A 21,487-nucleotide genomic window follows, 5' to 3' on the forward strand; every position below is an offset into this window, starting at 1 on the left:
GCAAGATCTTCAAGTCACAATAGCAGAGCAATGAAAAGGTCTTTCAGTAAAGGGATTAACTAGGCATTAAAGTATTTAAGGTAGAGAAAGTACTAAACTGGACTTGACAGCTTTATTTTTTTAGTAGCAGTATGCTTTATAATGTATGGAATAAACTAGGATTAAAGTGAAGACCCCTGGGTATTTCACATAGAGCCAAAGTACTGCGATTTGATCTCTTCTGTGTTCATGAGCTGGATGAACTGCTAGGTCCTAATTTAGCAGTAGCAAATATTAGCCGCTGACAAGTTTCTCCTAAAACCTCCTAAAATTTAGGAAACTATTCTGATGACTGCAACAAGATTTTTTTAAAGGCTGAGCCTATGGAAACCTGGGAAAAAAAAACCAAACCAAAAAAAACAACAGTAAAAACTTTATCCTGTCTACAGGTATCTCTCTGTTGCTGTTACCTGTGCCGCAGTGGAGACTGAAGACCCTAAGGAGCGTCACAGCCATGCTGTCCCTTTTACTTTACATTTGCACTGTACAAGTATGAAATAAAGACAATATATTTTCATCATTTTTGGTACAGTGTGTTACAGTCACACTGGGATGCAGAGGTGAGACCATACAGGTGAGCTACAAACAGCGGTCTCCTCTCCCCTTCCCTGGCATGGCGAACCAGCATTAACCCCTTAGCGTATACCAGCAATGCTCTGCTGGAGTCCGCAGCCGCACTCATTTTGTATCCAAGGTCTCAGCAGAAAGCAAAACTCGTTAGCTGCAGGGGAGACCTGCATCGGGGCCAGTGATGGCAGAAGGAAATAAATTGTGCGCAAGTGAAAGAAACAGGAGACTGAGCGCTGGACTGAGCGGCCAGTAGTCACAGATGCTTCCACCCTCAATCCCTAAATCTCTGTCCTGCTGTCTGCAACATGAGGATCATTTCTGTGTACTTTAAAAAAAATATAACATTATCAATTAATATTTGTGCAGCACTCAGAATGTGATGGCAATGAGTGTCAAAAAAAAAAAAAAAAGCCTATGAGGAAATCAGTAGTTCTGCTTACAGACCAGGCATGAGCAATTAGGAAAAGCCGAGGTGCCTGGCTTAGTAACTCAAGAAAACCCCCACTTCACGAGGGTCACAATTAAACACGCTCTTGTGCTGCTTCATCTGCATGTTTTCCATGTATTGCTTTACAGAGCACAGATTCAGGGGATGTTTGGTTCATCTCCTCCTGACATACCCACCCCGGGACACGCACGAGGAGCGCAATGCAATGAGCTGCCTACTGGCACTGACTTGCTAGATTGCTTCTTGTCACGCTCTCCTGGGAAACTAACTGGCATCCCAGGGGTAATTGCCCACTGCCAAGATGTGACCAACTACCATCCCAACCACGCCGCTTGCATGGTTTATAAAGACCGTCATTGTCTTGGACCACCTTGCACCCACTCCGATGCTGTATGAATGGTCCCTAGCCTCAATAAAGGAAAAAAGTACCTGATTCTTTTGTGAAACCCAAGGAGCTCCGCTTCATTTCTACAGCGTTCGACAGTGACCTCAGACCCAAGATGAGAGAAGGGACTTAAAAGGCAACAAATGACGGGACTTAAAGCTGAGTCTGCACTGCAGGAACTCCGAAGACTTCTGGGCCGTTGTGTAGTGCAAGGCAAGAAAGGCAAAATGACTCACCCAGGTAAACAAAGTAAGGAGCAATGATGCTGCCCAGCCTGGAAGCCGTTGAAGTGGCTCCAACTGCCATGTTTCGCACCAGCGTTGGGTACAGCTCCACATTGTAGACATAAAGCATGGAAAATGCAGCGGTGATGCCAAATTTTCCAAGCATCACTAGGCCGACAGACAGGACATTTAAATCTGGAGAAGAAAAAATAAAATCAAGGAGAACAAGCAACATCCTGTGCTTATTACTTGTATCTCTTCTAAATCCCAAAGATCCATCAATGTTGTGAGTTTGGTTTTTTTTTTTTTTTCAATTATGCAGTGTATTAGCCCCATCCCTAGAAGACTTGGCTCCAGACTTCCCACTGAGCATCATGTAGATGCTCAGGTTCTTTTGTACTTCTCAGATTTTTGTCCTCTTCTAGTAAAATGGCGTTCTTGAAATGGAACAAAATTCTGGATTATACAACAACGAAGCACAAATCCACCCCTTTTTCGCAAAAACCTGTGGAGATCTACACACAGTGAAATCTGGAGGACCTGCAGGTTCTTCTAGCCTCTATGCACAACCAGATAAATCACACTGCAATTTTGGCTCTCATTTTACAAGCTGGACTATAAAAAGCTCAGTAATTTGACACAATAAATGAGAGCCATGCATGACTCAGCATATACATGTGCATATAAAAAAAACCCCACTGCTGCAGGTGATCAGCATAAACTTGACCTCAAATTCTAAATGTGATTGTGGTTTCCAGTAATTTTACAGAACTAGTAGATAGTACCATAAAATATTTCTAACATTTTATATACTTAAATGACGTATTGAATCTCGTACCTGCAGGGACCAGCTGAATGAAGAGGACAACACCTCCCCCTAAAACCAAGGTGCCCGATAAGGAGTAGCGCCGAGGGAGGGAACGAAGGAGAAGCCAGGCAATCACGTAGGCTGGAACTTCAATAACAGCTGAGAGGAAACAGTTGATGTGGGCATTTCCATGCCAGTCTGGAGTGCTGAGGGACAGGCCAAAGTAACCAACCGACGTGAAAAACCTGAGAAAAGCAATAAAACCAAATGATTCCAGGCGGTCTCCAAATGCCTCCAGTGTTGCCTCAGATGTTGTTACAAAAATAGGATGTCGCAACGCACCGCCACAGGCGTTGTGGCTTAGAAAATATCTCAGTGGCAACCCCATCTTTCTAATTCTGTCATCCCTTCCAGTGATCATGTCCACAGCGGCTTGAAGAGACCTCTGGTTTCTCTGTCCTTCCTGCATACACTACACCAAGTAAAAGGCTTTGTGGAAGTCGTTCACAAAGGCTTTTCGCTGCAATGGACTCATTGAACAGCACAATGAAATAACTCTTGAAAGCTTCCTATGCCAACTACGTTCCTACTTGCAGCCAACTCCATTGACAGGATCTCCCACCCTTGGCAGTTCCGTTACATCTTACTTAATCTTCACAAGAGAGCTGGATGTTCGGGTTTCAAATCTCAAGAGTGCCTTACTATGGCATGCCAAGTGTGCTAGCCAGTTCCTTTTTGCTGGGGCAAATAAGTACAGAAAAGGGTCCTGGTTTGTCTATATGGTATTATTGGGTCCTCATTCCTTGTGGCTGCCCAGGCAGGGACCAGGATCTCACTGAGATGGGCACTGCACAGGAACAGAACAAAAACGCTGGCCATAGGTCTGGTTCTTGTTATGTTACTGAGTTGCTGCCTCTGCTTCAAGAAAGACATTTCTCTTCAGATAGAGATTATAGAGATGGGAGCTTCTTAAAAAAAACCAAAATCAAAATCAAACAAAAAGATTTAAAATACACAAGTTGTTACATATAGTTTCTTGTCTATTTTACATCTGAGTTGAGGCTACTGTCTCCATACTCTCGTGTATTAATGCAGTGCGGGTGCAAGGACATTGAGGGCCATGTACTGGCCAAAGGACCGTGTGTAGATAGGCTCTGAGGCTGAGACTTAATATCTAAACCTGTGGCACGTGCCCTCAAATCAGAAATCGTTCTATTGCCTGCGTACTTTAGGAATACACATTTCCTTACCACAAAAGTAATGACATAATAGTAATAGTTGCAATGTTTCGGGTTCGAAATAGGTCCAGAAGGATAGCCTTCTGCTGCTGCTGAGGCTTCGAATCCTGCATCTGAAGGAAAAAGGAAAACAAAACCAAAAAAATTCCCACACACCTAAGAGCAAAACAACCTCTGCACACCCACACGTTTGGGCAGTTAGGAAGTTACGACTCTATCAGGGGATAACTAGCCAGCCCGAGGGCCGCTTCTGCACCAGGGCGGGCAGTCCTTAGGTAGAGCTTGTCTCTGCACCCAGCTGTACTCGTGGCAGTTTCCACTTTTTTTGTTAAAAAAAGGTCACACTGAGACCACTGCACCATGCTGACTAATTAAGAAGGAGTATCAGCCAATAAGAAAGATGCATTAACATTTCCTTAAGGATCTAACACAGTGCTTCCAGGAGTAGCCTCATCGCTGATGGCATTTTTCTGTGCACTGTCCACTCAATTCTCTTCTGTTCAGCCTTCACAAACGATGTGAAATAGATGCAGAAAGTCACCCAGTTTTGCTGCCTGCCTGCTGGCACCCTGCCAGGGAGGGGGACGGATGCCAGAGCTCGGCGCAGCGGCCAGGGCGCATCATGGGAGCATCCACCACCCCAGATGGGAGATGGGAGGGTCCAGTTTGAGGCTTGAAGCAGGAATCTTCTGGATGGCGTGACGGTGCCCTTCTGCCTGCACAGAGACCCCTCGCCGGGGCAAAGCCAGCACTTACAAACAGGTTTCCCCCCAAGCCCAAAGAACAAACCACCCTGGCCCTCCCTATGGGGCTACCCAGGAGATTTACGTTTCCTGGGAAGAGAGGATGTTTTCCAAGGAATGTCTTTTCAGCAACGTTGGAAAAATACTTCCAATGGAGGACTTAACGTGCAAACATCATCCTCAGGCTTTTGTGGACAGAGGCTTTTTGGCACACAAGATTCCCACGAAGTAAAGGACAGCTGAGCTGCCACTGGGTCTCAAAAATACGCAGGAGTGATGAAAAGCAAACTCACGTGCTGGAGCCTGAAAAAGTCACGTCCAAAAGACGTCTGGACTCTGGCTGTGAAGTAACGAAAGTGCTTTTCCACGGTTTCTGTAGGATGAGCTTCTGATAGCTGGAACGTGCGCTTCAATTTACACTAGAATGTACACTTGGAAAAGAGATCTTCAGCAGCTCAGCCAAAATGTAGGCACGAGATTCAGCAGAGGGATCCTGCCCACAGGAGGGGCAGCGTGCAGCGTCTCTCTCCTGCAGATACTGCAAAGGAGCACGCAGTGCTCTGCTTTCTGCTCTGTCAGGAGACATCAGGAGGCACAAAACGCAGTAAAGTAAGATCTGACCTACAGACACACGGTCATTTCTGTCACAAGGCTGGAAGCGTTGCTGGTTTCTTTGCAGAAGAAAAGCATCTGTGCCTTTTCAGCACAGCCGTTCCACTGCGGCCACGCTGCTCCCCGGCTTGCTGGGAGGTTAGGTTTGTGCTAGGCTTTCTCCTTTTAACCAATAAATATGAAATACCAGAAAAAAACCAGGCCTGAAGAAGAGCTCAATGTTCTTCACTGCCTTCGCTACCGTCATGGTTTTCAAGTGCCCTTGTAGCACTCGGGTGCTTTGGCTGGTTTGTGCAACCTGGGGAATCCCTTGGGGCTCCACGCAGCCCTGGCACATGTGGGTGCCGATTTAGGGTCCCCTGCACAGCCCCCCTGCAAAGGGCTGCTGTTAAACTGCAAATCGCTAACACCACGCCAAGCTGAAATGGGGACAAACACATCTTCCTCACCCAAAGGGTGAAGCAATCTGGGTCACCCTTGCTCTGAAAACCACAACCAACCACTCCTGAGGAAGAGAATTTTACTGTAAAAAAACCAAACAAATAAAAACCCCCTCTGGCTTCTCATTTTGAACTTGCTAACCCAGCACGTACCTCACGCCAACAGTCACTGCCAGCCTCTGAGAGCTGCTGGGGCAAACCATTTCTCTGCTGGCATTTCCCAACAAGTCAACTGGCCAAAGGGGGAAACTGCCGGCGAGGTAAAGTATCAGGACATATGAAACATACCTCCGTGGTGTCAAAAAGCACGGCTGGGGCTGGAACGCCATTTAATTTTGCAGCCTTTCGGATAATAACTTCTGCCTCTTTATATCTTCCCTGGGAGATCAGCCACCGAGGTGATTCAGGAATGATCCTGCAATAAGTTTCAGAATAAATGACTCAACGTTTTCACAAAAGTAAAACGTTATTAAAAACACATGTATCATTTTTGTGAGTTATGCTCTCATCTCTCAGATTGCTTGCAGCAGAAGACAGTCAGCACAGAAGCATGTGAGCAATGTAATTCATGGATTTGTCTCACTGGGATCAGTGGGAGAATTCAAATATGTGGGAGGTGTTTATTCTCATGCCGAAGTAGATGCACGCTTAGGCCCTTGTCCTGGGTGGTTGGTTTTTAAGGAATAACTGATGTCCACCAGAAAAAAACACAGATGTCACCAGACAGACAGCAAAGATGGGGGCAGCTTAACCAGCGTTGAACAAAAATATTCTTAGGAAACCGCACACAATGTGGAAATGCTTTAAATAAGCACAGGGTATATTTAAAGGCTCTGTGTTATAGGAACCTTAGATACCAACCTCACGGTTTTACCACAACTCTGAGGCCGGCTCTCCCAGGCAGAGAACAGTGGCAGTGTCCCCTTGCAGAGCTGATGACATTTTCTAATCCATTCCAGGTACGTGTTGAGTGAATTAACACCAAACACAGGACAGAAGAATCTCACCTTTCCTTAACTAAATCCTTTGATCATAACAGATGCTACCTTCCTCCCTTTAGCCAGCAGCATCTTTTCCTCTCCTTGGAAAAATGCAGTTCAGACACTCCTTTCTCTGACGAACTCCCTAAAGGACTGACCCAAAGCCACGTCAATGGTTTCAAGCGTCAGAAGATTTATATCAGATCGTGCGACCCCTAATGTGACTTCCTGCGAGGTGAGCTGCCTCCACTGCTCTTCCTTGTGGGCAAGTTGAGGAACACAAGACTGCAGAGATGATGCTGGGAACCTTCTGGAGGATTTGAAAGAGGAACAAATAAAAGAGCAACTATGGCATGGAGCAGTGGGATGTGCAAGTCACATTGCCCATGGAAGCAGTGGGTCCCAATGCCCAAATGCCAGCTAATACCAGCCTGCCTTGGCAGAGCTTTGCCGGTGCACCTTGATCCCCATCTACCACCACAATAGCCCCAGACCACAAGTGCCATCCGTGGCAATTTTTGGCATGCTTTATGACATATGCTTCTGAAAAGCATGGAAATTCCCAGAAAATACATTTCAAAGCAGGACTCCAAAGCCATGCCTTGGGGACAAATTTCATGTCCCTCATAGTGCCTGTCCTATAGCAGACATCGAGAGACTTCCACCCAAAATCAACCTCCCCCAAGAGCAGCTGCTTGGTGGAGAGGGAAGTGCCACCATGTTGAAGGAGTCTGAAACATTTAAAGTTAAATAAGCAAATTAACCCTTAAATAGAATCAGAGTATCTTTAAAGTCAGATGATAGCAGAAGTGGAGCTGAAAACCATTTTCAAGGTTTGGTTTGGTTTGAAGACCAAGACCAAAAAAACCCCAAACCAAAACCATCATCAGAAACTTCTGATAAGACTGAGATCTGCAGGAGGTCTTTTAGACTATAGAAGAGTGAGTCTAGATCACTTAATTGTGATAAAGACATTAATCTCATAGGTATAACTGTTTCAAGATAACAGGAAGAAATGGGGCAACTCCGCACAGATAAGGCTAATATGAAAGGAAGGAACTCTTTTTGTTGTAAATTGCCCTGATTTTAAGAGTGTGAGCAATACCTTGCCTTTCCCTTCCTATTTTCTAAACGCCTGTCTCGTTAGAAAACAACAGATGACCAAGGCAGCAACAGAACGAGGATATCTGCCCTTCTTCAATGCTTCTGCCCAGCTGAGAAGAGCAGGGAGTTTTCCTAAGCTGTTTTTTCAGGCACCCAGGGCAGAGCATCCACAGGCAAGCGAGGGCCCAGTGCATTAGAGCAGGGATGGGTGGGTGCAATGGGAAGATGAAAGAAAACATGGACTCAGCCACCAAGAAGACAGCGTGGGATGGCTCAGAGGAGCAGGGTAAGGAAGAGCCAACCCTTGGCTTAGCCAGACAGAGTTACTATGGGCTGAAGGAGCTCACAAATATAAGTCTTGCTCCAGCAGCCAAAGCACAGCCTGGGAGGACACACAGCTCCTGACACGCAGAGCCCATGGGAGAGGGCTGGCCCAGCAAGCTCTGCCAGCAAATGCCTCTGCTTAACGGCAATGAACTGCTTAATGACATCGAGAGCAATAAACTGCCAGGCGCTGCGTGCCGAGTGAACCGGCTCAGCCTTTCACTGGGATTTTAGTACCAATCAGCAGGTGAATCCACATTTACAAATGGCTTAAATTAAAAAGCAAGGAAGAAAAGTTAGAACAGATCACCCAGTGGTACTACAGGGGTAAACCTAGAGGTGGTTAACAGCGTCCAGAGTTAGGAGTCAAATACAGAATTCCCAAGCTGCTCTGGAAACCTGGTGAAAAAATGGCTTCAAGTGCATGGCCAGCACCAACGAGGCCCTGCAGGTAGTCAACTTGACTTAAAACTGGCAAAAAAAACCCCAAACAACCCCACCCTGCCCCAACTCCCACCTCAAGGCAAAGCCTCCTCACGTGGCAAATAGAAAAAAACCCAAAGAGGAGAAACAGGACCCCCCAACATCCTGCCATTACCCAGCGCGGGAGAGGATCAGGTTGGGGAGGGGAGGGGAGGGAAGGGGAGGTGGGGAGCGTGGCCTCGGGGTGCAGGGGCACTCACCACCAGAGCGGGACGCAGAACAGCCCCGGGACAGTGAGCGCCAGCAGCAGCATCCGCCAGTCTCTGATGAAGTAAGCAAACAGGGGCAGCAACATGTAGCCAATTGCAAAAAATACGCAAACTCCTAATGTAGAGAATATAATACGAACTGATTTGCCAAGAATTTCTGTTCCTGTTTAAAACAAGGGAGGTTGGATTAGCATTTTTAACTCTTTCTTTTCAACCATGACTAAATACTTTACTGCATTTACAAAAAAAATTAGCTTAACAACCTTAGAAAAGAATGGTTTCTCTTACAATATTTTAAGAGGTACTGTCAAGGAATAACGGTCCAAGAGATGATCGTCAGCACAGTGCAATTAACCCGGTGGGAGGTTCCCCCAGGTTTTTGTTGTGCATCTCCCCTGGAGCTGCCATTGAAGCACCCATGAGACCAGCACCATTTGTGCTCTGCCAGTGCCCCAGCAGTCTGGCAGAGACTGATACGCAACCATTTTCAATGCTAAACATAGTTGTAAGGGCAGTATCTGTGCAGTTTCTATGTTGTTGCCATCGGTATTTGCTCACAGATCTAGCAGAGGATTCAGAGACCCGCAGTTCAGCGAGCTCTCCTCTATTGCAAAGGCTGGCAGATACAAGAGAAAGGGCTGACAGCGTCCCTTTAACAAAGTCTTCTCGTTCACATCTGCCGGGAGTTTACATGAGTTGGGAACAGAAAATGAAGGCTACCATGCGGGAACACACCATGAGACATGAACCCTCTGTGGTTTGCTTCCAAGGACATTGAGATGAAGGAATCCTGGTTGATGGAGCACCTGGGCCAGCTCCCACCCGCGGTCAGAGGCGGATACGAGTGTAAAAGCATGAAGCCACTGCGGTACCAGCAGCACCGTACGGACCAGACCGAGCCTGCTGGTCAGCTACTGGGTACTTGCAAACAGGCTGGGCTGGGAGTGAAAGAGTTTACATCACATTTTTTGTCCTCTGTGTCAGCCTAGGAACATGCACCCGGACAGTTAAAGCAGCTCAACCAACGGGCAGCAACTTGAATGCACATTTAAAGCCCAAATGTTGCTTGGCACTGCAGTCCTTCCCCGCAGCAGCAAGTCCTGTATGTTCCAGCTGCATCAAACAGCTCATAACATCCTTTCTTTGTGGGGAAGACCGAGCAGAGAGGATTTCACTTCTCTCCATTAGCCTAATTTCCAAAATACTGAGCTCCACGACTACGCTAACCCCAGCCAAGCTATTGGGTGAACTGAAAGAGTTGTGAGGAACTGAAGGAGCTTCACTCCTCCCTGGTCCTTTTTCCCCACCTGGCAAATCTGCTTCTGTCCTACCCAGCAGTTTGTGGGATGGCAAAGACCTGGGCTGCCGTGCTGCCTGCAGTGCTGGCCCCAGCGATAGCAGCAGCCGCCCGCAGCACAGCACAGACCCACCCAGGACAGAAAAACTGCTGGGATTATCGGGGGCCTTCAGATGAAGGAGCAACTTCTGTTTGCTTTGATTAATGCATTGTCCGAGACAGATAAGGGCAGGCAGGGGGAAGAGCTGGCAGACTTTCAGGAGCCTTCCCGATGTGCTCGGCTAGGACACAGCCTGCTCCCCCACTAAACCCATGTGGGATTTAAGGTGCAGTTCATCGCTGAACACTTCTAGAGGAGAGCAGGTCTGCAGACAGCAGACTGACATGGGATGGAAGGATGTGAATTTACAGGGAGGTGGGAAAAAATTTCATGTTTATTTTTTGGAACAGAAGGCTGGAATGTCAGCCCGGCACATCACGGGCTATAGGGCACAACCTGAGAAGACGCAGCAGTCAATGAAAGCATCCTACGACCACTGCGTCACACGCAGCCTAGCAGCAACCCCATACCTAATCATAAAAAATGAGACTGTTGTCAGCCTTCAAGAGCACCTAATTTCTTTTCCAATAAAATACCTAGCCACTACTTAACAAAACCCACGGACGCCCTCAGGTCCACCTTGCTTCTCGTTGTGCTCTCAGCCCTGGGTCTACAAAGCTCTCCTCTCTATCAGGAGCCCCATAAGGGCCAGAACTCCCACAGTTTGATTTGGACTCAATTAAAAAGCAAACGACACTGAATGAACAGGAGGGCCTTGGGTAGTCTGGAGAGTTATGTAGTGTGGTAAGAATGCCAACATTTAATAAAGCAGAGAAAACGGGAAAAAATACCCAAGAGTAAAAACAAAAAATAAAAAAATCCTATTTGATAGCTACGTTAATTTTCATTTTAGAAACTTGCGGTATCTGAATAAAGTCACTGTGAGAAAGCTGAAAATAAGAACTCCTAGGGACTGGAATGGTGCGTGAGGAGAAATTATACCGATCACTCTTGTTTAGATGGGCTCTCTCGGGAGAGGTCTGATACTTGAAACCTATACCTAAACGTTATGTTATCATTTGTGGCAATCCAAAGCCAATTGAGATGACATCTTTCAGCTACAATTCTCTTCCCTCCTGCCTCTCCTCCCTCATTCTGCTGGCCAGGAAATAACAGTTCTGGGATGCCACCAAGATGCCTCCACAAATCTATGTAGTGTTTGACAGTCCCAGAACTTGAACTCAACAATTTTGCGCACTGAAAACAACCGAGAGCTAAAGCTAAGCAAAAATGCTACAGAGAGAAATTTCACAGAATGTGTTGGAAAAAAAAATAAATATATATATATCTCTCTCTCTGCAGAATTTCACCAACAGCTTGGGGGGGGGGGGAAACTCTTCTCCTGAAGGTAGCAGCAACAGAGCAAAGGGCAGGAAGAGCCCGGGTGGCTGAGGATGCTGGAACAGGGTCTGAGCTATGCATGGGGAGGCAACGCAGGTTTGGATGTGCAAGGCTGGAACGACAGGAGAAACCTGTCCCGAGGTGGTGTGTAGCATGGGGTGGGAAGGACCATCCTCCTCAGGGCCTCCCTCCTTACTGATGACAGGCAGCCAATGACTTGCTTAAATTGGGAAGCAAATGTCTAAGTTAGTTTTGATTAATCCTGCCCTTCCTAACAGCCTCAAGGCCGCCGGGGAAGGGCTGTGCTGGCCGAGGCACTGCCTCTCTGCTCCCAGGGAGTCATCGCTGCTGCAGCAACTCTACAGAAAACAGGGTGGCAGAAGAGACAACACAAGGGGTAAGGCACGCTCTAACTGCAGCCTTGCAATTAAACAAACCTCACGTTGCTCCGGGAGACCCAGTCCTATCTCTCAGCAGTGGGGACATTTGGCCAGTGGGGTGCTTTGGACCTCCCCGCAGCTTTGCCTCTGCTGAGTGCTGAGGCAGCATCCCGATCTGCAGCCAGCACGTTCCTGGGGGAGCTGCGGAGCTAAATTCCTGCCTGATCAGATCCTGTACCCCCATCAGAGGGACTTGTGCTACACAAATTCCAAAAGGATTTTCAGCCAAGCCAGCGCTCCTGACCCAGCACCACATCTCCCAGCCTTCCCACGGCAGGCGCTCACTCCAGCTCCATCAGCTCCCCCCAAGAGTTAACAACCAGGACGGAGGGAGCAGTGGCAATGGCAAGGGATCTCCCCGCTGCCAGCCTGGCCTACTTAATCCTCCCTCCGCCGCTCGCAGCGGTGACTCACGGCTGCCTGGGGACACGATGCCATATCCCCTCCATAGCACTGATTACATATCACATATCACACTATTTTTTCCCCATTAAAGCCTCATGGGGTCGGAAAGAACAGCATTAACTATTAGTATATGGTTTTAATTTAGTCTAGCTCACGTTACGATCTACAAATTGTAATTTTGACACCATTGGTTTAAAAGCTGACATAATGTATACGTGCATATTTTAAAGACAGCTCTTGCAAACCTTAGCTCCTCCCTCAGGCCTGCACCAGTTATCCCAGTAATTCCCCCATGCAGCTGCCTTTCCTGAAAACCCTGAGACTAGCAAGAGACCCTGTGGGGTCCCCTTCCCCCCGGGGTTCCCCCTTTCCCACAGGATCCCTGGGCAGAGGCTGCAGCCGTGCAGTCTCCCCGCAGCTGCTGGCTCTTTTTTTCTACGGTCCCTGCAGAAAACAAAACAAACCTTGGCCTGTGAATTTAGGGACTTTATCGCTAACCTCAGCACTGAGACTTTATGGCTAACGGGGCTCTGACACCCACCCAGCTCCTCCGCTCCAGTCCCCCGGGACACTTGCTGTGCCTGGAAACGCTGGTTTGCTCCAAGGCTTTGAACCCAGGTATGCACTGACCCCTCTGCAAAGGGGCCGAGAGGCAGGGAGGAACCCGAATGCCTTCTCTATCTCAGACCTGCTGCTTCTGATAACAAACCCTGAACGCCTCCTGGGATGTATTCCCGAAAAAGGAGGGAAATGGATGCTTATTTAAAGGTTTGCTGCTCTCATCTTTTTCTCTAGACCTGTAGAAAGTGTAGGCTTGAAGTATCCAAAAGCAAAAAAAATCATACTGGCCTAAATTAGGAATTGTACCAGTAAGGATTTACCGCTGTCTAATTAAATGATGCAAGTTCAGAGGAGGAAAAAAAACCCAAAAAACCAAACAGTACATTAAGCAAGCATTTAATCTAATGCAGAGATATTCATACCCAGTATGAAGGCCACCACGTAGTTAGAGATCTGTCCCATCCCCACTATGAGAAAGAGCACTGTGAACATCTCCCAGCTGGTGGAGAAGATCTGCAGGAAGCTGAAGCCAGTCTGCACGGCCATTGTCGAAAAAAGGATATTCTTCCTGCCAAACCTTTTGCAAAAAGATAAAGGAGATCATTATTGAAACAGCATTTACTTATGGAGCGGGGCTATACAAGAGAGCATGAGGGAACACAATCATCCAACCTCAAGAGATGCTGCTTAGAACAATCTGAAGTTTCATTCGTTTTAGAGCATTTTGTTTATCATTTTCATAAGCACTATAAAAAAAAAAAAAAAAAAAAAAAAAAAAAAAGTAAAATTTGCAAGACCCAGGAAATCAACCAAGATCAAAAATTAAGAGCAGAAACTTCAGGGAGCCACCAGACAGGGACTAGAGAGACTAGGCAACAGCACACAAGTGAGAGACACCTGAAGATTGCAAGCCACACGGCCAAAAGGTGGGAAATGATGGCGTTTAGGCTACTGGCATCTATACATGGCAACACCATTACACTCCAAGTCTGTTAAATAGCTTCATCAACTGCTTTCAGTCTCTCTGAGTTGCCATACATCTTGTACCCTGTCTCTCACTCACTTGTCTGCGTTAGAGGTACATAACCTTTCCATAAGAAAATGCAAGAGCAAGCTTATGTATGGGTTTGCACGCCTGCGTGCTGGCCCGGGGCACGCTGCCCTCTGCACGTGCCGCATCGCCGGCTGCCCGCCCTTGACTTAGGAAAGGTTTCTGCAGCAGCGCAGGGGAAATGGCTCAGGTACAGGCTCAGAACATACCCCTTTACTGACAAACCACTAAAAAAAAAATAAAAAAAATTCAACGAATAGCTCGTGCTAGGTGACTGGGCTGTCGGGCAGGCTGACCTGCTGCCGGGGCACGCATGCTTTCTCAGATGCTCCCAGTGGGCACATGGCACCAGTGGGATTTAGTGATTATCTCATCTCCCTTTCAAACAGTAACACCAACTGACTTCTGCACCGGGGGCAGGAGTCGGGAGATTAAATTCAGATCACATGGAATTTAACACTGGAGGCTTCAGGATTAAGACTCCCATCAAGTTTTGAAACCCCTCTGCTCAACACCCAGCAGAGTGCTGAAACTCTCATGAATTCCTCACTACCAGGCAGTCATCAAAGCTGTATTTGAGACCCTGCCATAATGCTATGGAAAAAAGGCTAAGGGATGCATGAAGAGGGAAGCAGAGACTCGCAGAAAGAACACATATTCTGCATTTGACATTTGTAAGGCCCGAACTTCAATACCGCTGAGATAATGGTCAAGTGCCTGTAATGTTTTCTTGATATTTTGCATCTACTTAGTTAGATGGTATGGCACGTTGCTATCCATTTACAGGTTATCTTTTTCTCTTCCTCTTGGATATGCTCACTTTCTTTCCAGCAAACCATCCCTTCTCTGCAGAGCTCCCATTCAAGGGACAAGTTTCTATCCCGCAGCTCTAAGAAAGGACGGCCAGTTAACGCGTGACAAAGAACAGTGTCTTTTAAACCACTAAAGAGGCCGGATAAAGAAACAAACGTGGTCGTGAAGCAAAAACCACCACATCAAGCTACAAAGCAGCCGCATGGGCTCCTTGTGGAGATCAGCTCCTGCTCTCCTAAAGCACCCAAGAGGCAGTAATCCTATGCCTGGGGGAGGTCAAGGTTGGGATTTTTGAAGGAGCCAGGCCCGTTACCTCATTTGGATCAAAACTCAGGGAACTGGTCCTCTTAACTCCCTTACGCCTCTTAAGAGCAAGCGCACCAGCCGTGGCACCGGGTCTGCCCTGCTCTCTCTGCAGGCAGAGCAGGAGCAGCGGCGTTACCTGTCCGAGAGCTGCCCTGAGATGAAGGAGCCAATGAGGACCCCCACGAAGAAGAGGGAGGTGGTCAGCGGGGCTTTCCAGTCATCCTCGCACACCAGGTTCCACTGCAAGACAAGGACCCGCGCTCAGACACAGCCGCAACGCTGCCTCCAGCTGCGTCCCGGCACGGGGGTTACTGGCTGGAGGCACACACACGTTTCCACGTCATTTAATGTAGTTTCCCCACACCTGCATTTCCACCCATTTCAGGCACCAGCACTGTTTTCACCGCAAAACTCACTGCTGGAACACCCTGCTTAAAGCACAAAACCACCCAGAAAGTGGTTGCCTCCCCAGGCAAGTCCCGTCAGGCTGCAGCACCAGCAGCCATCCGACAGGACCCCATCGCTGAAGCGGGTGAGCAGCCAGCAATGCCAAACCCGATGGGCAGCTGGTGTGTGCAGCCCGGGGGCTGCCCTGGCCCCGTTTCCAGCACAATCTCCCGCTATGTGCCCGTCAGGGCCCCCAGCACCCAGCTCCCCATGGCACAAGATGCTCCCCGCCAGAAAAGCAGAGCAATGGAGATGGGAGGGAGACTGCTCCACCCCTGGCTAGGGATGGTTTCCAGTTTCCCTGACCTCTGCCAGCACAAAACCTGCTGCATTTCTCTAATTTCTGGGTTCGAGAAGAAGACGCACAGAATAAAAATCTCCTTTCCCACGCTGCTGCGTTTCCAAAGTCCTTTCCACCCCCACGACCTGCAGGGCTGACTCACTGCCCATCACTCAGCCTCATGATGACCCAGCCAGGGCTGGCGGCTTAGGACAGGTGCCAGCATGGAAACTTCCACCTAAAGCCGCTGGTAACCCCAGACAAAGTTTAAAAAAAATAAAAACAGCATCATGAGTCTCTGTCCACCGAAGTTGGAGCTGAGCGTGCCTCTGCCACAGCTTGCTCCCATCCCGGTGACTAATCTCCCGATTAAGGGATGCCTGCCAGGAGCGCTTATGAATAGACTTCAAACATGTTAGTCTCAGATTAGATAATTCTACCACAAAAGGTAAGCTAATTAGATCACAGATCAAAGTATAGCATAATTTTAATGATTAGCCACGCTATCAGAGAGCAGCTGATCATCCAGTGCTCATCCTTGTGCCCAGGGAATGGACGGGCCAAGCTGTCTCAGCAAGCGGTGCCCGAGCCCAGGCAAAAGCAAGGGTGGTGGAGCAGAAACCTCCCATCTGGGCTGCTCAGGCTCCTCAGCTCAGCTGCAGGCAACAAAAAGGAGCAACTTTTGCATTACAAAGAGGCCCAGATGCCATCCGACAGCACCTCGAGTCCTGCCAAAACCAAACCAAACCGCTGATGGCTCGGCAGCTGGGCTTCACTTCTGCTGCTGCTCCAGAAGAGCAAGCAGAAGTAAACCCCAAAGCAAAAGGGGATGTGCTGTGGTTCGATGCAGTTTGCTCTGGACTATAATTTAGGAAAGAGATGCAATTGATGCCTATTTTCAGGCAGAATGAAGGTATGCTGCCAGCGGTGGGGAGCCGGGTACCCCTGCCCCTCTGCCCAGCTTGCAAAGTAACACCAGCTACGTGACAAAAAGAGATGAATTGAGCTGCAAAACACAGCTCATGCCTCTTCCTGAGAAACCCACAGAGCCTTTAACATGGGAATATGGAGATTTGATGACTGCAACATGCCTCCAATACTTAAATCTGATCAATAACAAAAAGAAACCTACAGCAGCCGCTTCTGTAAAATATTTTCTCATCCCTGCTGGGAAGGGAGAGGTGGTGAGGCATGGGCCCGTCTGGGCATGCACCTGCATTTATCTTCACTGCATTTGATATGGTGGATGGGAGCGTGCAGGTCAGCAGGGCTCTGATATGTTCCAGGATGCTAGCTGTGAAAAACACATCCAGGGATCTGTTTGACATGTCAAGGGAAACAGAGATGTCTGTAAGGAAACCTGTTGGAAATCAAGCTCCGTATTTAAAACCAAGCAAAATTCAGCATCAGGAAACACGGCATTAAAAGCCAGAGTTCCTTTACAAAGTGCAAGCAGGGAAGGATGAGAGGGGGCAGAGGGGCGGCTGCTTCTGCAACTGTGGGAGCTGTGGCAGCTCCACGCCAGCCGGGCTCACCTGGCCCCCACACTATGGAGACGTTTTGCCATGTCCTCTGGGAAAGCTGGTGACTAACGAGGTGGCAAGAATTGCAGGCCATACAGATCATTACTAATTATCCAGGTGCTGAGCATGCTGCTCTGGGGCCGCCGGCACAGCGCCTGCTCCCGGACCTTCAGACTTCAGTCGCCCACAGTTAAGGGTCAGCGTTTTCAAAATGCCTCCACTGTGTCAAAGGCACTTTGGCTGCAGAATAAACCCAGCTAAACAATAACTCGCCCATGAAACTGAGTTGCTTCCTCTGTTTCCTGGGTGCCAAACGCCTCCGACCCAGCTGTGCGCCCCACCTTTTCCTCTGACACACTGCACAGACAGCAAAAATTCACCATACAGGGTCAAGCCTTTAAAATTTGCGGGATGCAGCAAAGGGCACACAGCAGCTGGCTGGCTGGAGAGGGGTCCCTGTCCGCAGGAACTCACTGTATTCGACCAGAAAACACACAAACACATCAAATCCATCCCACTCCAAGTAGACCTGAAGCTGCTCAGTGAAAAAACCACGCCACCTATTTTGGATCTGACACCACACACAGCACGCGGGACCTGGGTGATAATCTATACAGCCCTACTCTATAGGTACACCTCGTCTTCTCCCAAAACGCCAGCCTCCCCTCCCCAAAGGTGCTTGCTCTGACGGAGGCTCAAGCCCTCGCGCTGCAGAGCGATCAAGCATGCGACGATGTGGTTAAGATTTCACTCATGCTTGAACGTATAGGGCTGTAAGGTATTCATTGCATACTGACTCCTCGCAAGCGGTACTTGGGAAAAAAATGGAATTTAACTTATGTGACCTCTTCCTCAGAGGCTGCATCCATCACCGCTGGCGCTGAGCACACCAGGAGCTACAGCCCAGCCACAGCTGAACTACCTACAGCCACAACTTCCAAACTGTACTGGAATAATTATTCATTAACCAGAAAATAAGTAATTCTGTAATGTCCCTGGCTAAGCATATTGGAGAACAAAGTTCGTGTAAACTTCCAAGCAAGCGCTTTGAACGCTAGGAATAAGAACTGCTCAGGAAGAACACTGTTAAATCACTTTATCACCATCAAATCCCTCCAACCCTTTCCCACAAGCTCCCAGCTCCTGGAAGAGCCAGTTCTGTCAGGCACTAAAAAAAACAGGAATGCTATGGATGGAGAAGCTTTCTGAGAAACTGAAACTGCTGGAGAAGGTGCCCTGGCTGCCCAAAGCAACCCTGCCGCATGAGTTTTCAATCAGAAATCACTAATTAACCATCCTGATTATCAGCCCACTCTCATCAGAGAAGAAAACACTAGCAGAGCCTCATGTAAATGGCTGAGGCTGTAAACCAGGGAAAATCTGACCTTCTTTCCAAGAGTAAATCTGAAGAGGAACAGCTCAAGAGAGATTAAGAAATCTTCACCGGTTGCCCCGACCACAGCGGCAGGGTGAGCTGCACCCCGGGCACCAAGTCCAGCAACGAGACTGGCTCGGCTCAGCGCACGAGTGATGAGCACAGGCACCTCCGTGCCAAAGTGCAGGGCGGGCTACCAGGGCTGGGTAGGGCTGCTCACCGCTGCTGCAAAAAGCCATCAGGGCTAATTGCTAATGCCTCGCTCCGGAGAGCAAAATTGGTGCTTGAACCTCTAATTACGGTCAGATCTCAGCACCACTATCTGGAATTAAAGCAGAAGTAGGTTAAGTTCCAGACAAGAAAACCAACATAACAAAAATACATATGTTAACATTTAAATTAATTTCAAAGCACAGATGGTAGGAAGCTGGTTGGGGGGGGGCGAGAAAAAAGCAGCCCTGCTTTGGGGCCAGGACCTGCTGGATCACCTCAAGCCCTCTTGTGCAAGTGCGGGTGGCACCAACCACCTGGTTAGGTGGAAAACAGGGATTTTATGTTGGGACAACTTAAGGAGCTGCAGCAGGCGGGGAGCTGCTCTGGAGGCAGGGGAGGTGGCTGGGCCAGGGGCTCCGGCACCCCGGGTGCCTGCCAAGTCCCACAAAGCAAACGGAAACCCCGCAGCCTCCTTGGCTCGGGCACAGGATCACACCTAACCCCACACTGACCCCACATTTCCACTGGCTCATCATTAGACTCCCAGACTCATTCTTACCACCCTGGCCTGATGATCACCTTTTTCACCTATGCTGCAGACACATTCACTTTTCCACCATCATTTTAAGACCAAGCAGATGATGGAGCTTGGGATCCTCTGTTCCCAGGGTTTCGCACGTCCCCGCAATCCAAGTAACACTGGTGCTGAGCTGGCATCTCCCAGCCCGTTCCTTTCAAGCGGCAATAACAAAGGACTTGATGCAACTGCACGTATCAAATAAAACCTCCCGTGTTTAATCCTGTGCCATCAAGTTTTGTACCTCAATTAAGTTCTTGAACTGAAAATTTTTTTTCACGGAGCTTTCCTGATGGCATGTCCTGGCTTGCCTTTCCTAATATGGAAAAAACCATTGGGTACAAAAATAATCATCTCAAGTTTAACTGAGCTGCTTCTTTTCAGGGTTTCATCAGCGCCTGTTTTCCTTGTTTTAAAACCAAATTCTGTATTTTTTCCAAACGTCCATGACAATTTTACGACAAAACAAGTATCCTTCTCTTCCATCTGGCTTACAGATGTGAACCCGGCACTTGGTTTCCATCTCTGAATGTGCTATTGCCTCTCTGGCGTGTCCCAGGCCCCGTGGCAAACCCCACTGCTGCGTCCCATCCAAATCTGGCACCAAAGTCTCGTGTTTGGCATCTGCCAACACAAGTTGTTGGCTTCTCATTAAGAAGCGATACCATTTCTCCTCCTTTGGCTTCATTTACTGCCTCCCTTAGAGCAACTGCTAACTCCAAACCACAGATTACAAGTTCATGGCTGCCCCGGGATACTTCATCGTCCTTCTGGCAGCGAGCAGCACAGCACTGCCTGTGCCGGCGGTGGTTACCAGGCGTCCGCCGCACGGCCGTGCCAGCCCACGGGTTACAGCCGGGCATGGTTGCATGCAGCATGTGGGCTGTAGCCGGGCTGTCGCTACAGCTCGCCCACGGCCAGGAGCAGGACAAGCTTCCCAAACACCCCCTGCCTTGATTCGGTGCTGTGAGGGGTCCCTGGCAACTGAACGTGACTGCCAGCACAAATGGCAAGCAGCACGCACACATGGGCGTCACATGTGCCGATGGCTTTGCTTTGGGGGCGGCTGGCGTCCCCTGCCCGTGTCCTGCTCTCCCCTAGCCTGGAGCCACACGCTTCAGTGCAGCTGAGCCCAGGTCTGCACATCCCTGGCACAGCCCCTGAGTGTGCCCCCCTGTCCCTGGGGCGCAGACCTCCAGCCATGTGCCTCTTGGCCAGGACCTTTCCTGGCTGTGCCCCCGTGTGACATTCTTTGCTGGCAGATGTTGCTCCTGAGTCATGGGGACTCGAGAAGAGGGCCTGGCACCCACTCCCCACCACGCCGTGCACCCGGAGTGTGAGCGGGGCGTCCCTTGGCTACCTGGCACATGCTGCTCGGCCGAACGACTGCGGTGCCTGTCAGCTGCCGACCCCGAACACCGGCTGGGGAGAGGACGAGCCTGTTACTCCTTTACCCCGCTAACACAACACAGAAGAGCAGCAGCAACCCTGCAGCTTTAGGGAAATTGCGTTTTCCTTCTCTACCAGAGCTCCCTGCTCCCCGCCAGCCCAGGCAGACAGACAGACAGCATGTCCACGCCAGCCAGAAAACCCAAACAAGTGCTTACATGACCCATCGATGTTCCCACAAGACACCCTGTACAAACGATGCCATTGTACAGGCTTAAAAGCTGAGCTGACAGCTTGGCCGCAGCCTGGAGGCCAGGCTGGTGCCGGAGCCCGGGGCAGCAAGCCGGCGTGCAGCAGAGCACGGGCAGCTCCCACGGCACCCGCCTCGCACCCGCTCGCCCAACCCAGCGCCAAGGGCCACCAAAGACACGGGTGCGGCTAGCAGAGCTGGCAGGGGGTGCTGGGGCCAGCAAGTGCCCACCACTGCCCTGCACCCAGCCAGGCTGTTTGTGTGTTTACCAGAAAGCAGTAACGTCCCTGTCCACAGTGAGACTGGGAACAAGGAATTCCACCGGATGGCGAGTTTACTGGCATAGCCAGCGCACCAGCAGAAGGAAACCACCGGGCTTCTGTTTTCATCCTTTGCCTCCCCCTGCACAGAACCCCCCCTCCCCAAACAGCACAGGCTGAAGTGCCGATGGAAAGCACGGCTGAGACAAGGCCGGGCGGGGCTCCCCGGGGGCCCGTTCACTCCCCGCACCC

At 49.2% G+C, this 21,487-nt stretch overlaps 1 protein-coding gene across 1 annotated transcript in view; it reads right to left on the reverse strand.

The window, feature by feature from the left end:
• Positions 1-20,199, reverse strand: part of LOC104133769 (solute carrier family 22 member 4) — a 25,363-nt gene extending 5,164 nt beyond the window's left edge. Inside the window, exons 1-8 of the mRNA XM_009647209.2 lie at positions 20,151-20,199; positions 15,058-15,181; positions 13,174-13,328; positions 8,599-8,770; positions 5,796-5,922; positions 3,725-3,825; positions 2,505-2,719; positions 1,679-1,861 (exon numbers count right to left, since the gene is read on the reverse strand). Coding sequence (XP_009645504.1) covers positions 1,679-1,861; positions 2,505-2,719; positions 3,725-3,825; positions 5,796-5,922; positions 8,599-8,770; positions 13,174-13,328; positions 15,058-15,181; positions 20,151-20,199 — 1,126 coding nt within the window. The remainder of the gene's footprint in view (positions 1-1,678; positions 1,862-2,504; positions 2,720-3,724; positions 3,826-5,795; positions 5,923-8,598; positions 8,771-13,173; positions 13,329-15,057; positions 15,182-20,150) is intronic.
• Positions 20,200-21,487: the final 1,288 nt, after the last annotated feature.

This window comes from Egretta garzetta, unplaced genomic scaffold (assembly GCF_000687185.1).
Source record: "Egretta garzetta isolate BGI_Z169 unplaced genomic scaffold, ASM68718v1 scaffold1, whole genome shotgun sequence".
NCBI lineage: Eukaryota > Metazoa > Chordata > Aves > Pelecaniformes > Ardeidae > Egretta > Egretta garzetta.